Source organism: Vanacampus margaritifer, chromosome 11 (genome assembly GCF_051991255.1).
Source record: "Vanacampus margaritifer isolate UIUO_Vmar chromosome 11, RoL_Vmar_1.0, whole genome shotgun sequence".
NCBI lineage: Eukaryota > Metazoa > Chordata > Actinopteri > Syngnathiformes > Syngnathidae > Vanacampus > Vanacampus margaritifer.
In genome coordinates this window covers 341329-359799 of record NC_135442.1, presented here as the reverse complement: position 1 = coordinate 359799, position 18471 = coordinate 341329, and the positions used below count along the sequence as shown (strand labels likewise).

Sequence of the window (18471 nt, the reverse complement as noted above, 5' to 3'; positions counted from 1 at the left end):
AAGAGTAGTTTCCTGTTCTTACAGTCGGAATCTTTGGCAATGACGTTCTCCGAGATATCGGAGGGATCGCTAATGCCAACGGAGTTGATAGCTCTCACTCTCAAGATGTACTCCTTCTCGGGAACGACACCTTCTTCCACGGTGTACTTCAGTTCCTTGACGGGACGAGAGTTGACCCTCATCCACTTCTCCGTGCCGGCCTCGCACATCTCGATGTGGTAGCCGGTGATGCGGGAGCCGCCATCCCTCTGCGGAGGCTTCCAGCCGATGGACAGGAATTCCCGGCCGGCGGCGGTAACGTGGAGCTCGACGGGGGGAGACGGGACACCTACAGAGGAAAGGCGTTCTTTTACCTCACATCGACACAAAGCCATCATCTGGCACTTGGCTTCCGTCAACTCGCCTGTCGGGTCTTCGATGGTCAGGATCTCAGTGGGTTCGCTCGGATGTCCGATTCCCGCCTCGTTCTCGGCGCGGACCTGGAATTGAACCTCTGTTCCTTCGATCACATCTGTCACTCTGTACTTGCAGTCCGGCCCGGAAGTCTTTCCGCACTTCACCCAGCGGGTTCCGAGCTTCTCCTTCTTTTCGATAGAATACCTGCAAAGTTCATGGCATGAGAGTAAATCCTCACAGGTCATTAGTAGAGCACCAGCGAAATAACCACAAAGGATACATTGGGGGGGAGAGACAAGTAAAAGCAGGATCATTGAAAAGATCAAACAAAACAGTACAGTGACAAAACTCATCCAGTTCAATCACACAATAATAGCAAGTTGTGAGGGTTTCAGGCCAAATTGAAGGCAAATCTGATCTTTTGTGTTCAGGAGGTCACAAAGCTGCTTCACTTTGGTTTGGGTCAAGTTTTGGAAACACTCAAGAAGCCTCACGGGTCAGGTAGTCTCATGAGGAGCTAAAGGGTCTTGAATATATTGAGATCCAAAATCATTCTGAGCTTTGTAGACTAACAGTTCGACTTTGAAAAGTTTTCTTGTGTGTCCCAACAAAGTTCTCATCGCGTGTCCTACCTGAGGATGGGTCTGCCACCATCGTTTTTAGGCGCCTCCCACTGCAGGTCTACATATCTTTTGGTCACAGCGTCCACGGCGAGAGCGTATGGTGGCCCAGGAGTGGCTAGAAAAAGCAGACACATTGGAACCTTTCCCGTCTTGATGCCGAACCACCGGCTAAGTCAACTTACTGAAAGTGTCCTTGGCCAGCACCGAGTCCTCCAGCTCACAGAAGGGCCCCACGCCAACGGCGTTCTCAGCCGCCACGCGGAAGACGTAGAGCGAGCCTTCGTTGAGCGGCGCCACTGTGTACGTGAGCTCCTTGATGGTGGTGTCCACGGCCTGCCAGCCTTTACGCCGGACGTCCCGCTTCTCCACCACGTAGTTGGTGATGGGCGAACCTCCGTCGCGCTCGGGAACGCTCCACTTCAACTCGGCGCTGCTCTTGCTGATGCCGGTGACCCCCAGCCAGCGGGGGGCCGAAGGGGGGTCTGCGGAGAGGGTGGCGTCATGAGGTTGTTCAAAAAGCCAATCCATCATCGATCGAGTGAAGTGGTCAGACGCAAGTCAGCAATTTCTGGACTTGGGATGCACTTGGCTAAAGCTTATCAAATTCTTGACTGGACTTGACTTGGACTTCAACAACGCAAGCGTTATGACGTAGGCTGCAAATATTACTACGTTTGGATCCAAGGGTCATTTCTTGGATGTAATGGGTCTCAGAGGGAATGGCCACATCAAAAAATTTTGATAAGAGACACAACTAACTGTGCCATCTAACTTCATTTCTTCTGCCATCTACGGTATAATTCTTAAAGCCGAGCAAAACGTGAAATTAACAATTACTTGCATTTCTCCAGCTGGAGGGTAAGTTAGGGGTCCAAATGAAAAATTGCAAAATGTCATTGCGTAGTTTTTTTTGTTCGTAAATAAAATCGCAGTTGAAAAACCTGCATTTTCTATTTCCTTGGATTATCTTTGAGATTTACGTACATTTGTTTGATGATCTTAAACATGGAAGTGATAACAATAACGCATCAGATTTATGATGTAGTGCTTTTCTGGACACGGCCAAAAAAGTCGCAATTTGAGAAGATGGCAAGGACTTTTTGGCGGCACCGAGTAACACCTCGGCTAATGTGCGTTTCTTACTGAGTCTCTCCTTGCAGAGGACCGGGTCGCTGGGCTCGCTGGGTTCGCTCTCGCCCGCCACGTTGACGGCTCGCACCCTGAACGAGTACTCCTGCTTCTCCATCAGGCCCTTCAGGAAGTACTCGGTCATGTTGACGCCATCGGCTACACGGATCCAATCGGTGGTGCCGCTCTTGAGCATCTCGATGACGTAGCCGTCGATCTTGGCTCCCCCGTCGTGCTCCGGCTTGGTCCACATCAGGAAGCAGGAGGTCTTGGCCACGTCCTTCACCGTTGGTTTGCCAGGAGGCCACGGAGGATCTGGAAGAGCGCTCGGGAGTTTAGGACTTTGAACCAAACTGGGCAACAAGGAAGTGACAAGTCCAAAGTCTTGTACCAATTGGATCTTTCACCAAGATTGGTTCGGTTTCCTTGCTTGGTTTTCCAGGTCCAGCCAGGTTTTCAGCCAGGACTCGGAACTTGTACTTCTTCCTTGTGGGGAGACCTTTGACCCTGAAGACAAGCAGCGGTTCTCAAACTTTAGTACCTACGTAGCTCTCCACTATAACCTTATGTAAAGAACACTAACACTGCCCTTTTTTTAAGGGTTTAAAACAGTGTAACATTTGGCACAATTTGCACATTAACGCGGCACTTTCAATATAGGAACATAAAAACGTCTTCAATAATGATTCGATTAAAAGACATTTCCCATAAAAAGTGAGCTATAACACCACTAATTGTTTCGAGTCCTTGCAATGCATTGTACTATTGTTACAACTAACAAATTCAGTTATTGATGATGACAAGTACCGCACTTTGAACCTAAAGCATCGCTTCCGGTTCCACAAAGTCCAGTTGTCCAAACCGACCTGTAGTTTGTGTCCTTGATGGGCTGCTTGTTGCACCGGATCCACTTGTCGTGGTCGGGCTCATATCGCTCCACCCAGTAGCCCGTGATTGGGCTTCCTCCGTCCTCATCGGGCTCGTACCAGCTGAGAGTCAGCGAGTCCTTGGCGATGTCCGAAGGCTCCAGCTTGTAAGGGGGCCCGGGGGTATCTGAAAGAAAAAAAAAAAACAAATCTAATCAAATCCCAGTGGCCAACAAGGGCTCTGAACATTTGGATTTGGATTGTGCAATAGCACACATGAAAATGAAAAAAATAGAATAGTCAGATGACACAATTAAAACTACAAAATACAAAAGTTGTCAAAGTAGTGTTGAAGGATACCAAAGACCCGAGCCGAGTCAGCAGAAGGACATACCGAAGGCGTATCTGGCGATAATGGACTGGTGTTCAGCTGGCGGACCAACACCGAACTGGTTCTCAGCAAAGACTCTGAAAATGTACTCCTTGAACTTGACCAGGTCCACCGCCCTGTAGGTGGTCTGTTTGACGGTGGACGAGAGGCGGTGCCAAATCTCACTGTCGGCAGCGCGGCGCTCGATGATGTAGTTGGTGACTCTGGAGCCGCCGTCGTCACGTGGCGGGTTCCAGGCCAGGAAGCAGGACACGTTGGTGATTTCGGAAATGTCGAAGGCCGCAGGGGGGCCGGGTTTGTCTGAGGCGGGGAAATACGACTTTTACTTCAATGGAGTCCAAAGAACACCAAAGGTAGTGCAGCATCCAGATTTGCACCCTACCGAGAATGTTGACGTCAACGGTGGCGGTAGCTCGGCCGCAGCTGTTTGTGGCCTCGATGATGTAGGTGGAGCTGTCGTCACGCTTGGTCTTAGAGATGGTGACGGTGGAGTGTCCCGGCCTGGTGTCGATATTGACTCGCTCGTCTGCTTTGAGGACCAGGTCGGCCTTGGTCCACTTGACCCGGGGCTCGGGTTTGCCCGTCACCTCGGCGGGGAGTTCGATCTTGCTGCCGGCTTTGGCGGTCAGACCGGCGAGCAGCTTGGCATCTAGCTGGATCTCTGGTGGCTCTGCAAATGGTTGCATCATGAACAACAAATAATTAGGACTACAGTCATCAATTCAAGTTCAAGTTCCCTATTTTCAATATCCCAACATATTTTTTAATTTGATGATTTCCAAATATCATGTACTTGGTTTTGCAACACTTTAACCCTAACTTGTTGACATCAAACTGACTCGTTACTCTAAACATTTCTCTTGTGACCATCGATAATAGCTGCCCCTGTAAAGAAGATTTTTGTATCAACTGCAAAAACTCCCATTTTGTAAACTATTAGACCTTTTGTCCTTAATGTATTAAAAAAATAGCTTGGGTCCCAACACAGACCTCAGCGGGACACCGCAGGTAATATTCAACAACAACAATCGTTTATGGTTACTTATTTGGATAAATTGTTCCCAAATACTGATATCCTTTTGTAACTAGGTAAGTGGAGCCCCTCCGACACAATACCGCTCCGTTTTTTTGGGGAGCAATATTACATGCTAATCAGGTCAAATTAAAACACCCGCTGAAAAATTTTCAGTTCTCAATGGCTCCTGTTTCTCTCTCAATTGGAGCCACGGATGTAGTTGAAGATCAGGGATGAGCAACTTCAATGTTTATCAGCGTTTTATGAACATTTTTGGGGCTTTGTAAAAAGACATTGTTTTTGGGGTTTGAGCAAATTATTCAAGTGGCCACTTAAACTGCGGTCTGGGGTCCCAGTTGCCCATCCCAGATCTAGATGATCTACAACTGTACCATTGACAGGGGCGAGCAAACTCGTCCTGTAGGTATTGGAGGTTTCCCTCTTACAACACAGGCTGATTCCAATCAACAGGATCGTTATCAAGCTTATGCAGAGCTTGCTGATAAGCTGATCATAAATCAGCTGTGTTGGAGAAGAGAAACATCCAAAACTTGCAGGACTCCAGCCCTCCAGGACCGACTTTGACCACCCCTGGTTTAGAAGGTAAGGTTTGTCAACCCAACGAGCTCCCAAAAAGCTCTCACGGGTCTTTACCTTTGGGGTCTACAGCCTGGATGTCGTCCGTGGCCTTGCAGGGCCGACCGGCTCCGAGTCGGTTCAGGGCTCGGACTCGGTACGAGTACCACTCGCCCTCAGTCAGACCCGTGACTTGGCACTTGAGCTCGGGAAGCAGGTCTCCGCAGGGCTCCCAGCGATCGCTTCCTCTCTGGCAGCGTTCAACGTTGTAACCGCGGATGCTACTGCCGCCGTCGTACTTAGGAGGCTCCCAGGTCAGGAAGATGCCACTGGCAGACTTGTCTCTCCATCGCAGGTTCTCTGGTGGGTCAGGGACGGCTGGAGGACAAAGCCAATGGTGGTTACAGGTCTGCATGGCTTGGGTCCAGTTTGTGCTCCTTCAGGTCACAAATAAATCATACGGTGACTCACTCGCGGGAGAGGAGACATTGACAGGCTCGTCGATGTACGCCGGCTCTCCGGGGCCGCACTTGTTGCAAGCCGTGACCTTGAACAGATACTCTTTGCCTTCAATCACGTCAGTGACAGTCATCTCCAGATCCTGGATGCCTGAGGCCACCTGGCAGAAGGGAGAGGAAGGGAGATGAAGGGAGGCTTGCTACGCTTCAACTATGGTGCGGTGCAGTTGATGAAGACGTTACGGCCAGGAACATTTCAACCGCTGTACCTTGACCCAGGTCTTGCGCGAAACCTCTCGTTTCTCCACCTGGTACCCCGTTAGTGGACTTCCGCCGTCGTGCTCCGGAGGGTCCCAGCTTAGCTGAACATGCTGCCGGGTCACTTCCGGAACCTTGAAGTCCTTTGGTGCACTGAGTGCAGCTGAAATGCGGCAGTGGCAAAACAAATGTTAGTACGGACGCATTTAGCTCCGCTCAGTCTGCAGTTCCCTACCAATGACATTGACTTGGATCTCCCCGGAGACAGACGAGACGTCGTTCTCCAGCTGCAGGGTGTAGGTGCCTTTGTCTGGACGGACGCTGGGAGTCACCACGAGTTCGGCAAAGGTGGTCCTGGTGGTCACCGTGACGCGTTCATCGGCGCCCGTCAGCTCCTTGTCCCCGAACGTCCACTTGGCCACGGGGACGGGATATCCGCTGATGGGGACTCTGATGGTGAGAGGATTCGGGACGATCACCTCCAGGCCATCTTTGAAGCCGCTCAGGTCCATGGTCGGGCCGGCTGGAAAGGAGAGGGAATCGAGTCGCGTTAGCTGAGCTGATGATCAACTCCAAGACATCAAACTCCCGTCCGTCTCGCTCACTGTGCGGGTCGTCGGCCAGCAGAGGTCCGATGAGGTTGGATGGGTCTGAGATTCCGGCAGCATTTTCGGCAAATGCTCGATAGTTGTAAGACGTTCCATATTTGAGTCCAGACACCTGGGAAAAAACCACCTCATTGACATAAAACCGATGCTACATCAGGTCATCAAAGAAATGTTATTGTGTCCCTCGACATGGTCCACCTTATAGAAGAGGTCGGGGCAGAGGCGAGTGTTGCAGCGGAGCCACTTATCGGTTCCGTCCTCACAGCGCTCCAGGATGTATCCGGTGATCACGCTGCCGCCATTACTGAGCGGAGTCTCCCAGCTCAGCTGCACAGAGTTCTTGTTCTGGTTCTGCCAGGTCAGGTTTTGAGGCGGGCTGGGACGCTCTGTTGGGGGCAGCGGTCAAATGTAAATTTGCACCTGACAAATCAGGGTTCCAGCCAGCTGGAGCTTAAGCACCAAAAGCCACTTTTGTTTACAAACGAACAAAAAACAAATTGTGCAACGTCTATTTACAAAATGAATACAATGATAGTGAAAATGTTGTTATTCATTTTGAACTCCTGTTCAGTTGAGCTGAAGCCGAGTCCATCTGTTTTGGAGCAAGTAGTGCTTTGCTACCGTCCTGTGGCACCCACCGCCAATTCCACATTTTTTCTTTGGAGCGAGGGCTGAAATACTTGGCGCAGGGCCCGGTCCCCTCCCCCAACAAAAAAAAATAACAATAGAAACTGAGCATTTAAAAAAATACAAGCTAATAATCAAACAGCCGAGGCCTCTTGGCATACTAATCGGCATGAACGAGATGGAAAGGGCAAACTTGCGTGAGTAAAGTTGGACTGACCGATTGCATCCATGATCTTGACGGGAAGAGTGGCGGCACTCGGCTTGCCAACGCCGGCTTTGTTCTCTGCCTTGACTCGGAAGATGTACTCCTTGTTCTCAATGACGTCATTGACCACGGCGCTCAGCTCGTCGGCCTTGGTCACCTGCACCGGCGACCACTTGACGGACGTCCTGTCGCGGAGCTCCACGATGTAAGAGGTGATGGGGGAGCCGCCGTCCCACTGGGGGGGCTCCCAGGACACGGCGCAGCCAAACTTGGACACGTTCCCCACCGTCACGTTCCGAGGAGGATCGGGAACATCTGAGTGCCGCACCACAAACCAGACTCAGAAAATCAACAGGAAAGCAGAGGCGGCCATTTGCTGACGCCCAATGGATGGCATGAGTGAAAAGCAGAAGGTGAGGCAGCAAATTGGAACGGTCGAGACATGAAATTAAACTCTCAGTGTTCACATTTTCTGAAATTTGAAGAGTGACATTTTAAAAAGGGATTGAACTGGTGGTGAGAAAATCTGTGAAATGCGGGAAATGGTTCCCTAAACTAAGATGTGTCCACCCACCCATGCATCCAACCATCCATCCATCCGTCCCACCCATCCACCCAGCTGTCTGTCCGTCCATCCATCCATCCATTCAAACATCCATCCAAAAAATCCATCCATCCATCCCAACATCTCTCCGTTGTCCATTCAGCCGTCTCTCTGCCCATCCATCCATCCCAACATCTCTCCGTTGTCCATTCAGCCGTCTCTCTGTCCATCCATCCATCCCAACATCTCTCCGTTGTCCATTCAGCCGTCTCTCTGTCCATCCATCCATCCAAACATCCAAAAATCCATCCATCCATCCATTCTGGGAAGCGCATCTTTGCGGAATACCATCCATCCTGTGTCAATGTTCTTCAAATGATTCATACCAAACTTGTTCTTGGCCTGGACGGGTTTGTCCGTCTCAACGAAGGGTCCGCTGCCAACTCGGTTTCGGGCGCAGACCCTGAAGAGGTACATGGAGTCCTGCTGGAGCCCGATGACGGTGTACTCGGGCCCTTCGGCGTGCTGCGTGGCCAGCGTCCAGGTCTTGCGTTTGACGTCTCGTCTGTCCACCACGTACTCGATGACTTTGCTTCCGCCGTCGTACTCGGGTTCGTCCCACGCCAAGCTGACTTCTCCGTCGGCCGTGTCCACGACCTGCAGGTTTTTCACAGGCCCTGGGACATCTGGGGTCCGGACAGACAGAGACTTTGCTTCAGCTGTGATTGCGGAACTGGAGGTAAACTAAGGCCTGCCTGCCCGCCGCCGCTCCCAACCCGACCCGACGTAAAGCCGGCATAGAGTAGCTGACGTGAATGTTTTCTTTCTTGGAGCGCATGAAGCAGAAACCGCTTATGACATCCATAAAAAATGAAACATGTCAGTTTCAGAGTATGAAGTAGCCATTGGGTGAAATGTTGCTGAGTATTGATGCCGTTCTTGGGGCGTGGCGTTTTTCCTAGAGCCATTTTGAATGCTACTCAAAATGTCTCAATAACGGCAAGACCTGATGACGCCATTTTTGACACACTGCCTAATCGAATGAAGGACAACCTATTTTCAGTGGTCTCTTGCTTGAACGAGCCTTGTCACTTGAACTGTTTAGTTTATTTATTTATTTTGATGGTGTGCACACAAATAGCAGCACCCGGGTGCAAACATGCCCATATATGGAAGTGCTGACGTTACAGCCAACCAGGAAGGCTTTTCTCGCTGGTTTGGACAAAAGTGGACAACACCCTCGCAGTTTTCGTCATTGCGGCATCTTCTTGGAGAGTTGAAGCTGGATGTCGTCTAACAAAGCGCATTTTTCAATTGACCTCTTAAGACTTCATTTCTCCATCGTCCGAAAGCTCCAAAAGGGATTTTCCCAATTGCGTCAAACTTGGACTCTGAAACCAGCGCATCTCTTTTTTCTCTCGGAGACTCCTTAACCAAGGGCATTCCGTCCTGGCATCGTCAGATCACGTACGCAACGACGGCATGGAACTTGGCGACAAGGCCTGAATTCTTTGACTGTGCCCGTTTTGCGAGACGCTCATTGAACGCACCTGAAGCCAAATTCAAAGTGTGTTTTTCCACTTGTTATTGGGTGTAATTGCCAAAAGTTGAGTTTGTCGGACTGAACACGGTTGGTGTAAAGTGTTTTTTGTTGTTGTTGTTGTTGTTTTACAAGGCTAGGTACTGCCTCATTACCATCCAAAATGCTGTCCTTTACGTAACATGAGTTGACGCTGGCGTACATGCCCGATGCCCGGTGTTGATGTTTTGCTGACGATTGTGTGTGAGTTTCCAGGCCAGCCCAAATCGAACATCCGTCTCCGTTTTGAGTGACTTCCCAGCCTCTTGCCGTATCTATCGGCAGTTACGATCCCCTTTGAGTTGGGGGGCGTTTTATTATTTGCCCATTTTTGCCCGTCCGCTCAGGCTCGGTGGCAGCCGGCTGGCTCTCGCAGAAAACATCCTTTTTGTCGCAACGCAAGCCGGCAGCCTTTTGAATGCGATGCCGCCACGTCGTGCGAAAAGCGAGCGCTGTTGCATTGGCGTGGCATGGCAAGACTTCACCAGCTGCGCGTTTGCGGGTCTTAGTTACCAAGCGACGGCAAATCGTACCAATGACGTCCAGGTTGATGAAGGCTTCGCCCTCTCCGTGTTTGTTCTTTATGATGATCTTGTAGCGACCCTCGTCAGACTTTCTGGGGTCCTTCATCCGGTACTCAGTGCAGTCGGGGGAGGTGTAGACGCAATCCTGGGGCAGACTCAAGTCGCCGTACAGCCAGTCGGCCTTGGCTTGAGGGTAGGCGCTGTAGGGAACCGTCATGACCAAGGGCTTCCCCACGTCTGTCACGTAGTTTTGGTCTGTGGTCTTGATCTGGGGCGCCGCTGCAGGAGCCAGACCGTGAGAAAGACCAAAAGAAAAAGACGCCAAGTCAGAAAGCATCCAAGCAATGGAAAAGTGACAAAAGGACCCGTTTTGGCTCTCCTGAAACGTGGATGCCGGCAATGATTTCAAGTTATCGCAAGGATGAGCTCCGTGACCAAATAATGCACACGTCTCATTGTTACTGCTTGTCTTTCACTGTCCCTTACCTGCCAACTCCAGCTTGGCCTTGGCGTCTTTGTCCTTGACGACAACTCTGTACTGGCCCTGGTCTCGAGGACGGATCTCGCAGACCTGCAGCCTATGGACTTTGCCTTCGCTCATCATCTGGTACTTGTCTCCCTGCACAACGCTCATGTTGTTCCTCAACCACTGGACTTCAACTCTGTCCTTGTTGAGCTCCACCTCGAACACCACGTCCGAGCCGGGCGATTCCAAGGCGTCCTGTGGCGGCCTGATGATCTCCACCGGGGTCTCTGTTGTGAGGCGCAGACGTAAGAAGCAGTTGCCACGGCGCGTGACGTGAGACCGTCTCACCTTCCACAAACAGCCTGGCTCTGGATCGCTTGTCATCCACACCGCACGCGTACTCGCACTCGTCGTCCGGTCGGCACTCTTTGATGCGCAAGTAGCACATATTTCCGTCTTTTTCAAACGTGTATCTGGGAGAAGACACGAGTTGTTTTAGAGGATGCCATTTGTGTTGAAAGGGTATGTGGAGCTGAACACAAATTGTTGAAATGTAAAATGTTAGACTGGGAGTGGAAATGTTGTCAATCTTTAAACAAATGTGGAAAGCTGGAAAACTGTTGGGAATTTTACAGTGGAAGTTTTGGATTTCTTGTAATGGGAATGAATCGTTCCCAAGAGGTCTTGAATGATTTCAATCGGTTAAGAAAAGGGGAAGAATGATCGGGCTCGCTGACTGCTGCAAGTCCGAAAGCCGCATTTGCCAAGTCTTGGTGAAGAGTTGGGTTTGTCCTACACAACCAGTCTTTCAATGGTCTATGGACATTTGGGGACATTTTTGGCATAGCTGGACAGTTTGATGTTGGGATGCTTTGAAATGAATGGGTCAAAAAATTTAGAAATTCAAGGTCGATCTAATAATGTTGTAATTTTTGGCCTTTCACTTTGAAATATTGAAAAGATTTTATGGTAAGACAATCGAGCTAAAAAAGTTTGAAGTTGGAATGCTTGGAATCTGTCGGAATAGAGGTAGTAAATATTAAAAAGTCCTTAATTTGGTGCATTTACTCTTGAATAGGAATGAGATGAACAGACTCAAATCTAAACAAAAAGGGATTTTATGTTGAAATTTTGATACATTTCTGGAACATGAATGATGTGAACAGATTTCAGTTGTTATGGTTTGGATGAGAGCTAATTGTGCTTTTTGGTTTTGTTTTGGTGTGCAGGGTACAACATGCGGGGCTTGCGCGTACGTGTGCCAGACTGCTGTTCATCAAGATGTGCAAACATGGGTCAAGTCCACGCACCTGGGCCCTTCTCTGATCTCGCGTCCGTCCCTGTACCACTTGACCTCGGCCTTCTCCTTGGTCAGCTTGCAGCAGAACTCAGCGTCATCGAACTCCGTGATAGTTTGGTCCTTCAAATGCATGGCAAAGTCGGTGGGCGCCTCGCTGATGATCAGCTCGGCTGTGGACTTGTCGTCGCCGGCCACCACCGTGTACTCGCCCTCGTCGGCCAGAGTGCAGTCCTTGATGGTCAGCGTGTGCTTGTCTTTGTCCACGCGGTAGACCAGACGCTTGCTGAAGACGACCTCCTCGCCGGCCTTGATCCACTTCAGAGTGACGTTGTGGCGGTTGACCTTGCAAGAGAAGCTGATCGTCTTCTTCTCCTGTGTGTCCACGTCTTCCGGAGGAACCACAATCCTCAAACGTTCCTCTGAGGACACAAGCATCCATCCCAGGTCGCAACGTTAACGAAATGCTAACATGCTAACATACATCGCAAATGGATACAGTATTGTTAAAATTCTAACATGCTAACAAATAGCAGACTGAAGTCCATGAGACAGCTGGAAAACAAAATTATACCTTTCCTACTTACTAACAGTTGGTATACCAACATATGGAAGGACTGGAAACTGAGTAGCAATAGCTCCGTGCAAAAAAAGGAGCATTTCTTGTATGCCAACGGAGGCTATCATGCAAGGCCCGTGAGGCGGACTCACCTTTGACGACAAGTCCACAGGCGCTCTTGACCTGCTCTCCTCTGTGATTGCTCAGGTGGACGCTGTAGTCGGCTTGGTCGCTCTGCTGCGCATCTCGGATCCTCAGCGAGAAGATGTTGTCCCGCTGGACCATCACGTACTTGCTGCTCTCAAAAATGGTCTCGTCGTTCTTCAGCCACTTGGCCTTGGCGCCCTCGTTGTTCACCTCGCAAATCAGGACCACTTCCTGGCCTTCGCCAGCCTCCGTGTCCTTGAGCGGCGTGATGATCTTCAGTTTCTCTGCAGGCCACCGGGTGACATTGCGATTAGCCTCATGCTTAAGTGCTCAAATGTATCCAGGGTTTTGAGAGTCTTCTCCCCCAAAAACGTTTTCTATCTGACCGTGATCATTTTAATCTGCCTAAATCTGGGCCAGGAAAAACCGCGGCGCTGTTAACTTTTTGTAGTTCCTTACCGAGTACGGTGAGTTGGGCGCTGGCTCTGGTGGCGGCGATCATCACCACGTACTTGCACTCGTCGCTCAGCTCACAGTTCTTGATGACCAACGTCCTTCTCTTGCCATCACTGATCATCTGGTACTTGTCCCCGGCCTCCAGCTCCTTGTCATCCTTCTGCCATTTGACCTCAAAGGTCTCTTTGGAAACGGTGCAGGTGAACTCGGCCTTTTCGCCCTCGACCACTTCCACGCTGCGAGGCCTGGAGAGAAACTCGGCCGCCAGTTCTACAACAGTGGGAAAGAAAGTGTCATAAATGGACATAAGGTATTCCATAGTTACTCTTATAGTATTGCAAAGCATTTATTTAGCGGTATAACCTTGTTTGAATTATGCAAATCGAAGTTATCTGTGAAGAGAGCAGAGCCCCGTGAGCATGGCTCATGCTAATGCAGCCGGACAGGAACTGTGACCTTATCACAAGATAGCGGCTGAAACATTTTGCGATGGAACTGTAAAACTACATTATTATCTGCACGAAGACTCATATCCGTGATCGTTTTAATGTTGCTGCTGTGTGCCCCTCCCCTTTAGAGCAGCAACGGCTGTGTAACTAGGGAACGCCCTGTAAAAAAAATTAAAAGAGAGGGCTCGGGAGACTGTGCGTCAAAGCGGTAGGAGACTGTAACTTTGCACATCTCTGTCCATTCTCCTCGCGAGCAAAAATTATCTAAGTCTCTTGTCTTCCTTCCTTGTCTGTTGTTTTTTAAATCTTCTAGGTTGACTGAACCTGACAGAAAGACTACTTTAGGCCAGACTAGATCAGTTGAAAGCAGAAAGACGGATTAATAATTCAGGGTGTACAAAAAAAGTGAGTTACAAACAGAATGAAGTTCTTGAGTGTTTTGAAAAAAAGAGTTATAAGACAGGAAGTGGAGTGTGTGTGTACCATTAATCCTCAGGTTTCCTGAGGTTCTGACTCTGGGACTGAGCCTGCAGTTGTACTCTCCGGCGTCCGGCATCTTCAGGTCCTGAATGAGGAGGATCCTCCTCCTGCCGTCCACGATGTGCTCGTAGCGGGCGCCCTCCGGCAACTCCTCGTCGCCCTTGTACCATGTGACGTCGGCGTCGGCCTTGGAGACTTCGCAGATGAGCTTCACGCTGTCCGTCTCGGTTCCCTCCACATTGGACAGGTTCTTGGTGAACCTGGCCTCCTCCTCTGTGGGGGACCATCACTCATTGTTATCTTCTACTCACTACCATGTTTCGATGCTGGTCTTCATACTTGGAGAACTGATTGTTTTTTCAGGTGGCGCTGGTGTAAAAGGTTTTGCCCTTCTTACCAATAACAGTAAGCATGCCCGAGGTCTTGGAGGTCTTGGCGTCACACTCGTACTCGGCTTCGTCATCCATCACCGACTTGTGGACAACGAGAACGTGTTGGCGTCCCTGAGCAATAATTTCGTACTTCTTCCCTTTTCGGATTTCACTTCCGTCTTTGAACCAGCGGACCTGTAAAGAAGAAAGGAGGAGGAGGTAAGACAGTAGTTAGACACAAGGGGGGATAACAAAACCTTACTGAAAGCTCACCTTGACATTCTCTCGGGATACTTCACACTCGAACCTGGCCGATTCCTTCTCGGGTACTTCCAAGTCATGGAGTGGTTTGGAAAACTCAACACGGAGAGCTGTTGATAGAGACACACAAGTTGGAGGCACCTTAGTCTTTACTGAGGGCTTCACAAAAGTCTCCTAGTAAACACTGAACAGTGTTACCCAGAATCCCCTTGACAGATTTCCGCCAAACTCCAACTGGTGTCACTGCAGGCTTTATATGGTCAATATTTGACTTGATGCTGAAAGCTTTTACCTCCAGAAAATGGAAAGTGAACCCCACTAATTAAAAGTAGTCAGTTAAGACCACTTCAGTTTTCAATTGAAGGGGTTTGTGAAAGTCTTCTCGTGTTTCCTGGATCCACCTGGCAGAACTCAAACTAGCTAGTGAATTTCTGTCTTCAAACTTAAAAGCTTTTCCTTCCAGAGAAAAGCAAGTGAAGCCCACTCAATCCAGTTTTTGGAGCTTGTTCCAAATGGGTTCTAAAATCTTCTCCAGCCTGTGTACTTTTTGAACGGGGCGAGGTACTCATTGTTGACAGAGCGGAAAGTCCTGAATTCCTTGGTGATGGAACTCGAACAAGAGTTTCAGTTTTTGGTGACTACCTGACTTAAAACGTGGAGTGTAAAATATTTTTTTTTTTTTAAAAATTACCTCCAGAGAAGATAAAGTGGGAGTGAGTTTTTTGGAGCTTGTCTTAAACTGTTTCTCAAAGGTTGTATTATTCCTGTAGCGGCTTCTGGTACTCACGTTCAACGTTGAGGAAGCAGGAAGTCTTGAATTCTTTGGCAGTACAAGAGTAGGTCCTGGAGTCGTCCAGGGTGCATCCGTGGATAAGCAGCGTCCTTTTGCGTCCGTCTGCAAGCATCTCGTACTTTTTGCTTTTGAGGATCTCCTGTCCATCTCGGAACCACTGCACCTCGGCGTTGTCCCGGGAGACTTCGCACTCCAGAGTGGCGCTGGCCTCCTCCTCCACCGTCTGGTCCTCCAGGGGCTTGGTGAACTCCACCGGCGGCTCTGAACATGCAAAAGAACAGCAAAGCGCTTTCAGCGTCAAGCCAGGACAAGCTAGCGCTAGCCTATTGTCTTTGGACGTGCCACCTTTGACGATGAGTCTGGCTTCGGTCTGGCAGTCTTTGGTGGTGAGCCGGACCTGTCCCGCTTCATTCAGATGAACGTCCCTCAGGGTCATGCTGTGGACTTTACCCTCTGACTTCAGTACCACCTGCAGGTCACAGTGAAAATCTCACTCTCTGTCCTCATCACTACGTAAGGACGTATGTTTGTCACATGTATAAAGTATACCGTAGGAATCTCTCTTCCGTTTATTGTAGCGATTACATGTTTATCACAAGTGTAATGCCTCATTGTTTTTACAGAGCTACATCAAACATCCAAAACCTGTTTGGACACCACTGATCTAAAGGATGTACATGTACACTGGACTAAACACTTAAGTGGTTGGAGTCAAGCCTCAATGATGTTTCAGAACTTCAAACTTCTGTGGTAGAAACACAAAGACAAGAGAACTTGTCCTGCAACTTTGGTGCAAAAGCCGAGTGCTGTCCAGACCAATTAACGGGGCTTTAAGTTACCTTGCAGAGAGCTTTCAAACCGTTGTACTCAAGTAAAGTTACTGTCATGAAAAACCCAAAAGTAAAGTATTGCGTCTTTTTATGTGTGGAACACGTCAGCAGCAGGCCTGATCACGTAAGTTGAGTGAAACCCGAGTGAAAGTGACAGCTCTTTTTTTCTGTGGGTGCGTAACAGCGTGAAAAAAGCCAAGGTGTGAAAATTGGGCGGCTGACGGCCACCTGCCAGCAGCTCCGCGGCCGCCGTTAAAAATAGAAGCCAAAGAGCTGGCTCAGCAAAAGTGCCAGCCAGCAGCGCCTTATAAGCACACACCAAAACCGGCCGCAACAACACAAACAGGAAGTCAAGCGGACTTACCCGGTTGCTCGGCTCCAGCTTGACACCATCCAGGAACCACTCCACGGGGACGTCCTCGTAGGACAGCTCGCACTCGAAGGTGGCCGTCTCGCCGGCAGTCACCGTCACGTCGCTGAGCGGCCGCATCAGGCTGACCACTCGGGCTTTGGGGCGACGAGAAGACATGCTGGGTAAGAGCGAGTCCACCAGACTAAAAACATTCAAAAAGAATCCCCGAGATAAGTCCTCAGGGCCGAGTCCTCAGTGGTGGCCGCTGGAAGCCCGCGGGACAACTGCCAGCAACCCCTCCGGCGCTCAGCAGCCGGGGGTCAGCTCATTAGTATACGACACGGGTCACATCCCGTCCCGGCCCAGCCAATCAGAGCCAAGATGTGCCGGATAAGAGCCACCGCTTCCAAAATAACCACCGGTAGCGAAGGGTGTAAAGGGGTGGGGCGGGCTGAGTCTGCACCTGTCAATCACCTGCCACCAAACTTTTTCAATAAGGGGAATGCGGACCCGAACGCTTGCCCAACAGTGTCATAACTGCAACCCCAGCAGTCACTTGGACTGTCATGGCCACTACAATTTTTTACACATTTATTACACGTGTATAACTTAAGTAGTGATATTATAATAATAATAATATAATAGCAAGATGGCTATCAAGCGGCTATCAGTTAATTTCACAACTAGCTTATGATACGTGTATGTCCACTACATGTTTATTACTCTTTACAAATGCATTCCTCAAGCGGTAATAATCTAATAGCAAGACAATCGACTGGCTATTATTTATTTTCTCAACACGCTTCTGATATATTTATGTAATGAGAACTGTACTTATGAGTGTTCATAATATGTTGTTACACGTTTATTACATGATGACTATCCAAGTCTGTTATTACATGTACCAATATTTGTTATGACACTTTGATAATCTTTGTCTTCTGAATGTTCAGAACGTGTTTTACTTGTGATAATCTACATGTCCTCAACATTGATTCCATGACATGTTGATCATCACAAGTCTATTACTGTGTGTATTATTGATGTCCACTCCAAGATTATTACAAATATATTTTATGTGCAAATAATTTCAATGACTACATTTATAAATACAATTAATTCAATACATTTTGACAAAAGCATTGATTACACATGCTAATTATGTACATTTGAGACTCAAAAGATGTCAATCACACAAATTGCTTTGTGTTCTAGACTTGGGTTTAACGACTTTAGAGGCTGAAAACCCCACTGCCCCTTCATAACACACACACACACACACACGGTGCTATCTTTGTGGGGCTATCTCATGGACACAATGCATTTCCTAGCCCCTCCCCATAACCCCGAACATCAAAATGATTGCCTACCCCCATTCCTTACCCTAACCTCAACCATAACCCAATTCAAACCTTAACTCTAAAACCAAGTCTTGACCCTCAAAAAAGCGGTCTTTACTTATGGGGCCCAGCAAAATGGCCCCACAAGGACGGGTGGGGCCCACAAATCTGCACACCCACATCCATTCAGTTTCAATACCATGAGCTGGTGCCTATCCCAGCTGACCCTAGACCAGTTGCCAGCCAATGGCAGGGCCCATATAGACAAACAAGCATCCACACTCACGTCTACACCGATGGACACTTCGGAGTCTTGGGAAGAAGACGGAAAAAAAAAACCTGCAAGGCCACAGCCCATATCCCAAGCCTGAACCTCAAAATAATTGTGACGCACACACACAAACATATATAAAAGACACACAACGTTGTGTCACCTTTGACGCGGAGCTGAGCGGATGACTTTGCGTTGGCAGCGGCAAAGTCCACGCCTCCTGCCATGTCCATGCGGCAGTTGAAGAGGATCAAGGTGTGCCTGACGCCTTCCTCTTTGATCTCCACGTCCTGAGGGACAACAAGACGTCACAAGACGGCGCTGGCAAGGATAGACGCTGGCCAAGGGGGAGGAAAAGCTCACGGCAGACGGGTGAAGAGTCTGGCCCTTCAGCTTCCACGTGGCGTGGAGGTCCTCCTCGGAGATCTCCGTCTCAAACTTGGCCGTCTCTGTCTCTGTGATTTCCACACTGTAGAGCGGACGCATCACCTTGATGTCGCGCTCTGCGGCGTGTGGGAAGATGTCAGCGTTAGTAAAGAGGGACAAGCACAAGAGTTTCCTGCTGTGGCAACACTGTAGAGACACCAGTGACAGTCTGGAC

General features: G+C 49.3%; 1 protein-coding gene across 2 annotated transcripts in view; it reads right to left on the bottom strand.

The window, feature by feature from the left end:
• The window catches only part of ttn.2 (titin, tandem duplicate 2), a 206585-nt gene that overhangs the window by 91778 nt on the left and 96336 nt on the right, over nt 1-18471 (bottom strand). For both annotated transcript variants that reach the window (XM_077579402.1, XM_077579403.1), the window contains 31 exons: nt 18234-18373; nt 18034-18160; nt 16272-16414; nt 15423-15546; nt 15072-15338; nt 14297-14394; nt 14050-14218; nt 13656-13925; nt 12727-12993; nt 12273-12551; nt 11575-11983; nt 10613-10737; nt 10285-10551; nt 9808-10077; nt 8082-8381; nt 7164-7466; nt 6518-6705; nt 6317-6431; nt 5947-6234; nt 5723-5874; nt 5467-5614; nt 5074-5373; nt 3787-4074; nt 3408-3704; nt 3014-3200; nt 2539-2654; nt 2163-2462; nt 1202-1501; nt 1029-1134; nt 404-600; nt 23-328 (listed from right to left, as the gene is read on the bottom strand). In XM_077579402.1, coding sequence (XP_077435528.1) covers nt 23-328; nt 404-600; nt 1029-1134; nt 1202-1501; nt 2163-2462; nt 2539-2654; nt 3014-3200; nt 3408-3704; nt 3787-4074; nt 5074-5373; nt 5467-5614; nt 5723-5874; nt 5947-6234; nt 6317-6431; nt 6518-6705; nt 7164-7466; nt 8082-8381; nt 9808-10077; nt 10285-10551; nt 10613-10737; nt 11575-11983; nt 12273-12551; nt 12727-12993; nt 13656-13925; nt 14050-14218; nt 14297-14394; nt 15072-15338; nt 15423-15546; nt 16272-16414; nt 18034-18160; nt 18234-18373 — 6846 coding nt within the window. The remainder of the gene's footprint in view (nt 1-22; nt 329-403; nt 601-1028; nt 1135-1201; nt 1502-2162; nt 2463-2538; nt 2655-3013; nt 3201-3407; nt 3705-3786; nt 4075-5073; nt 5374-5466; nt 5615-5722; nt 5875-5946; nt 6235-6316; nt 6432-6517; nt 6706-7163; nt 7467-8081; nt 8382-9807; nt 10078-10284; nt 10552-10612; nt 10738-11574; nt 11984-12272; nt 12552-12726; nt 12994-13655; nt 13926-14049; nt 14219-14296; nt 14395-15071; nt 15339-15422; nt 15547-16271; nt 16415-18033; nt 18161-18233; nt 18374-18471) is intronic.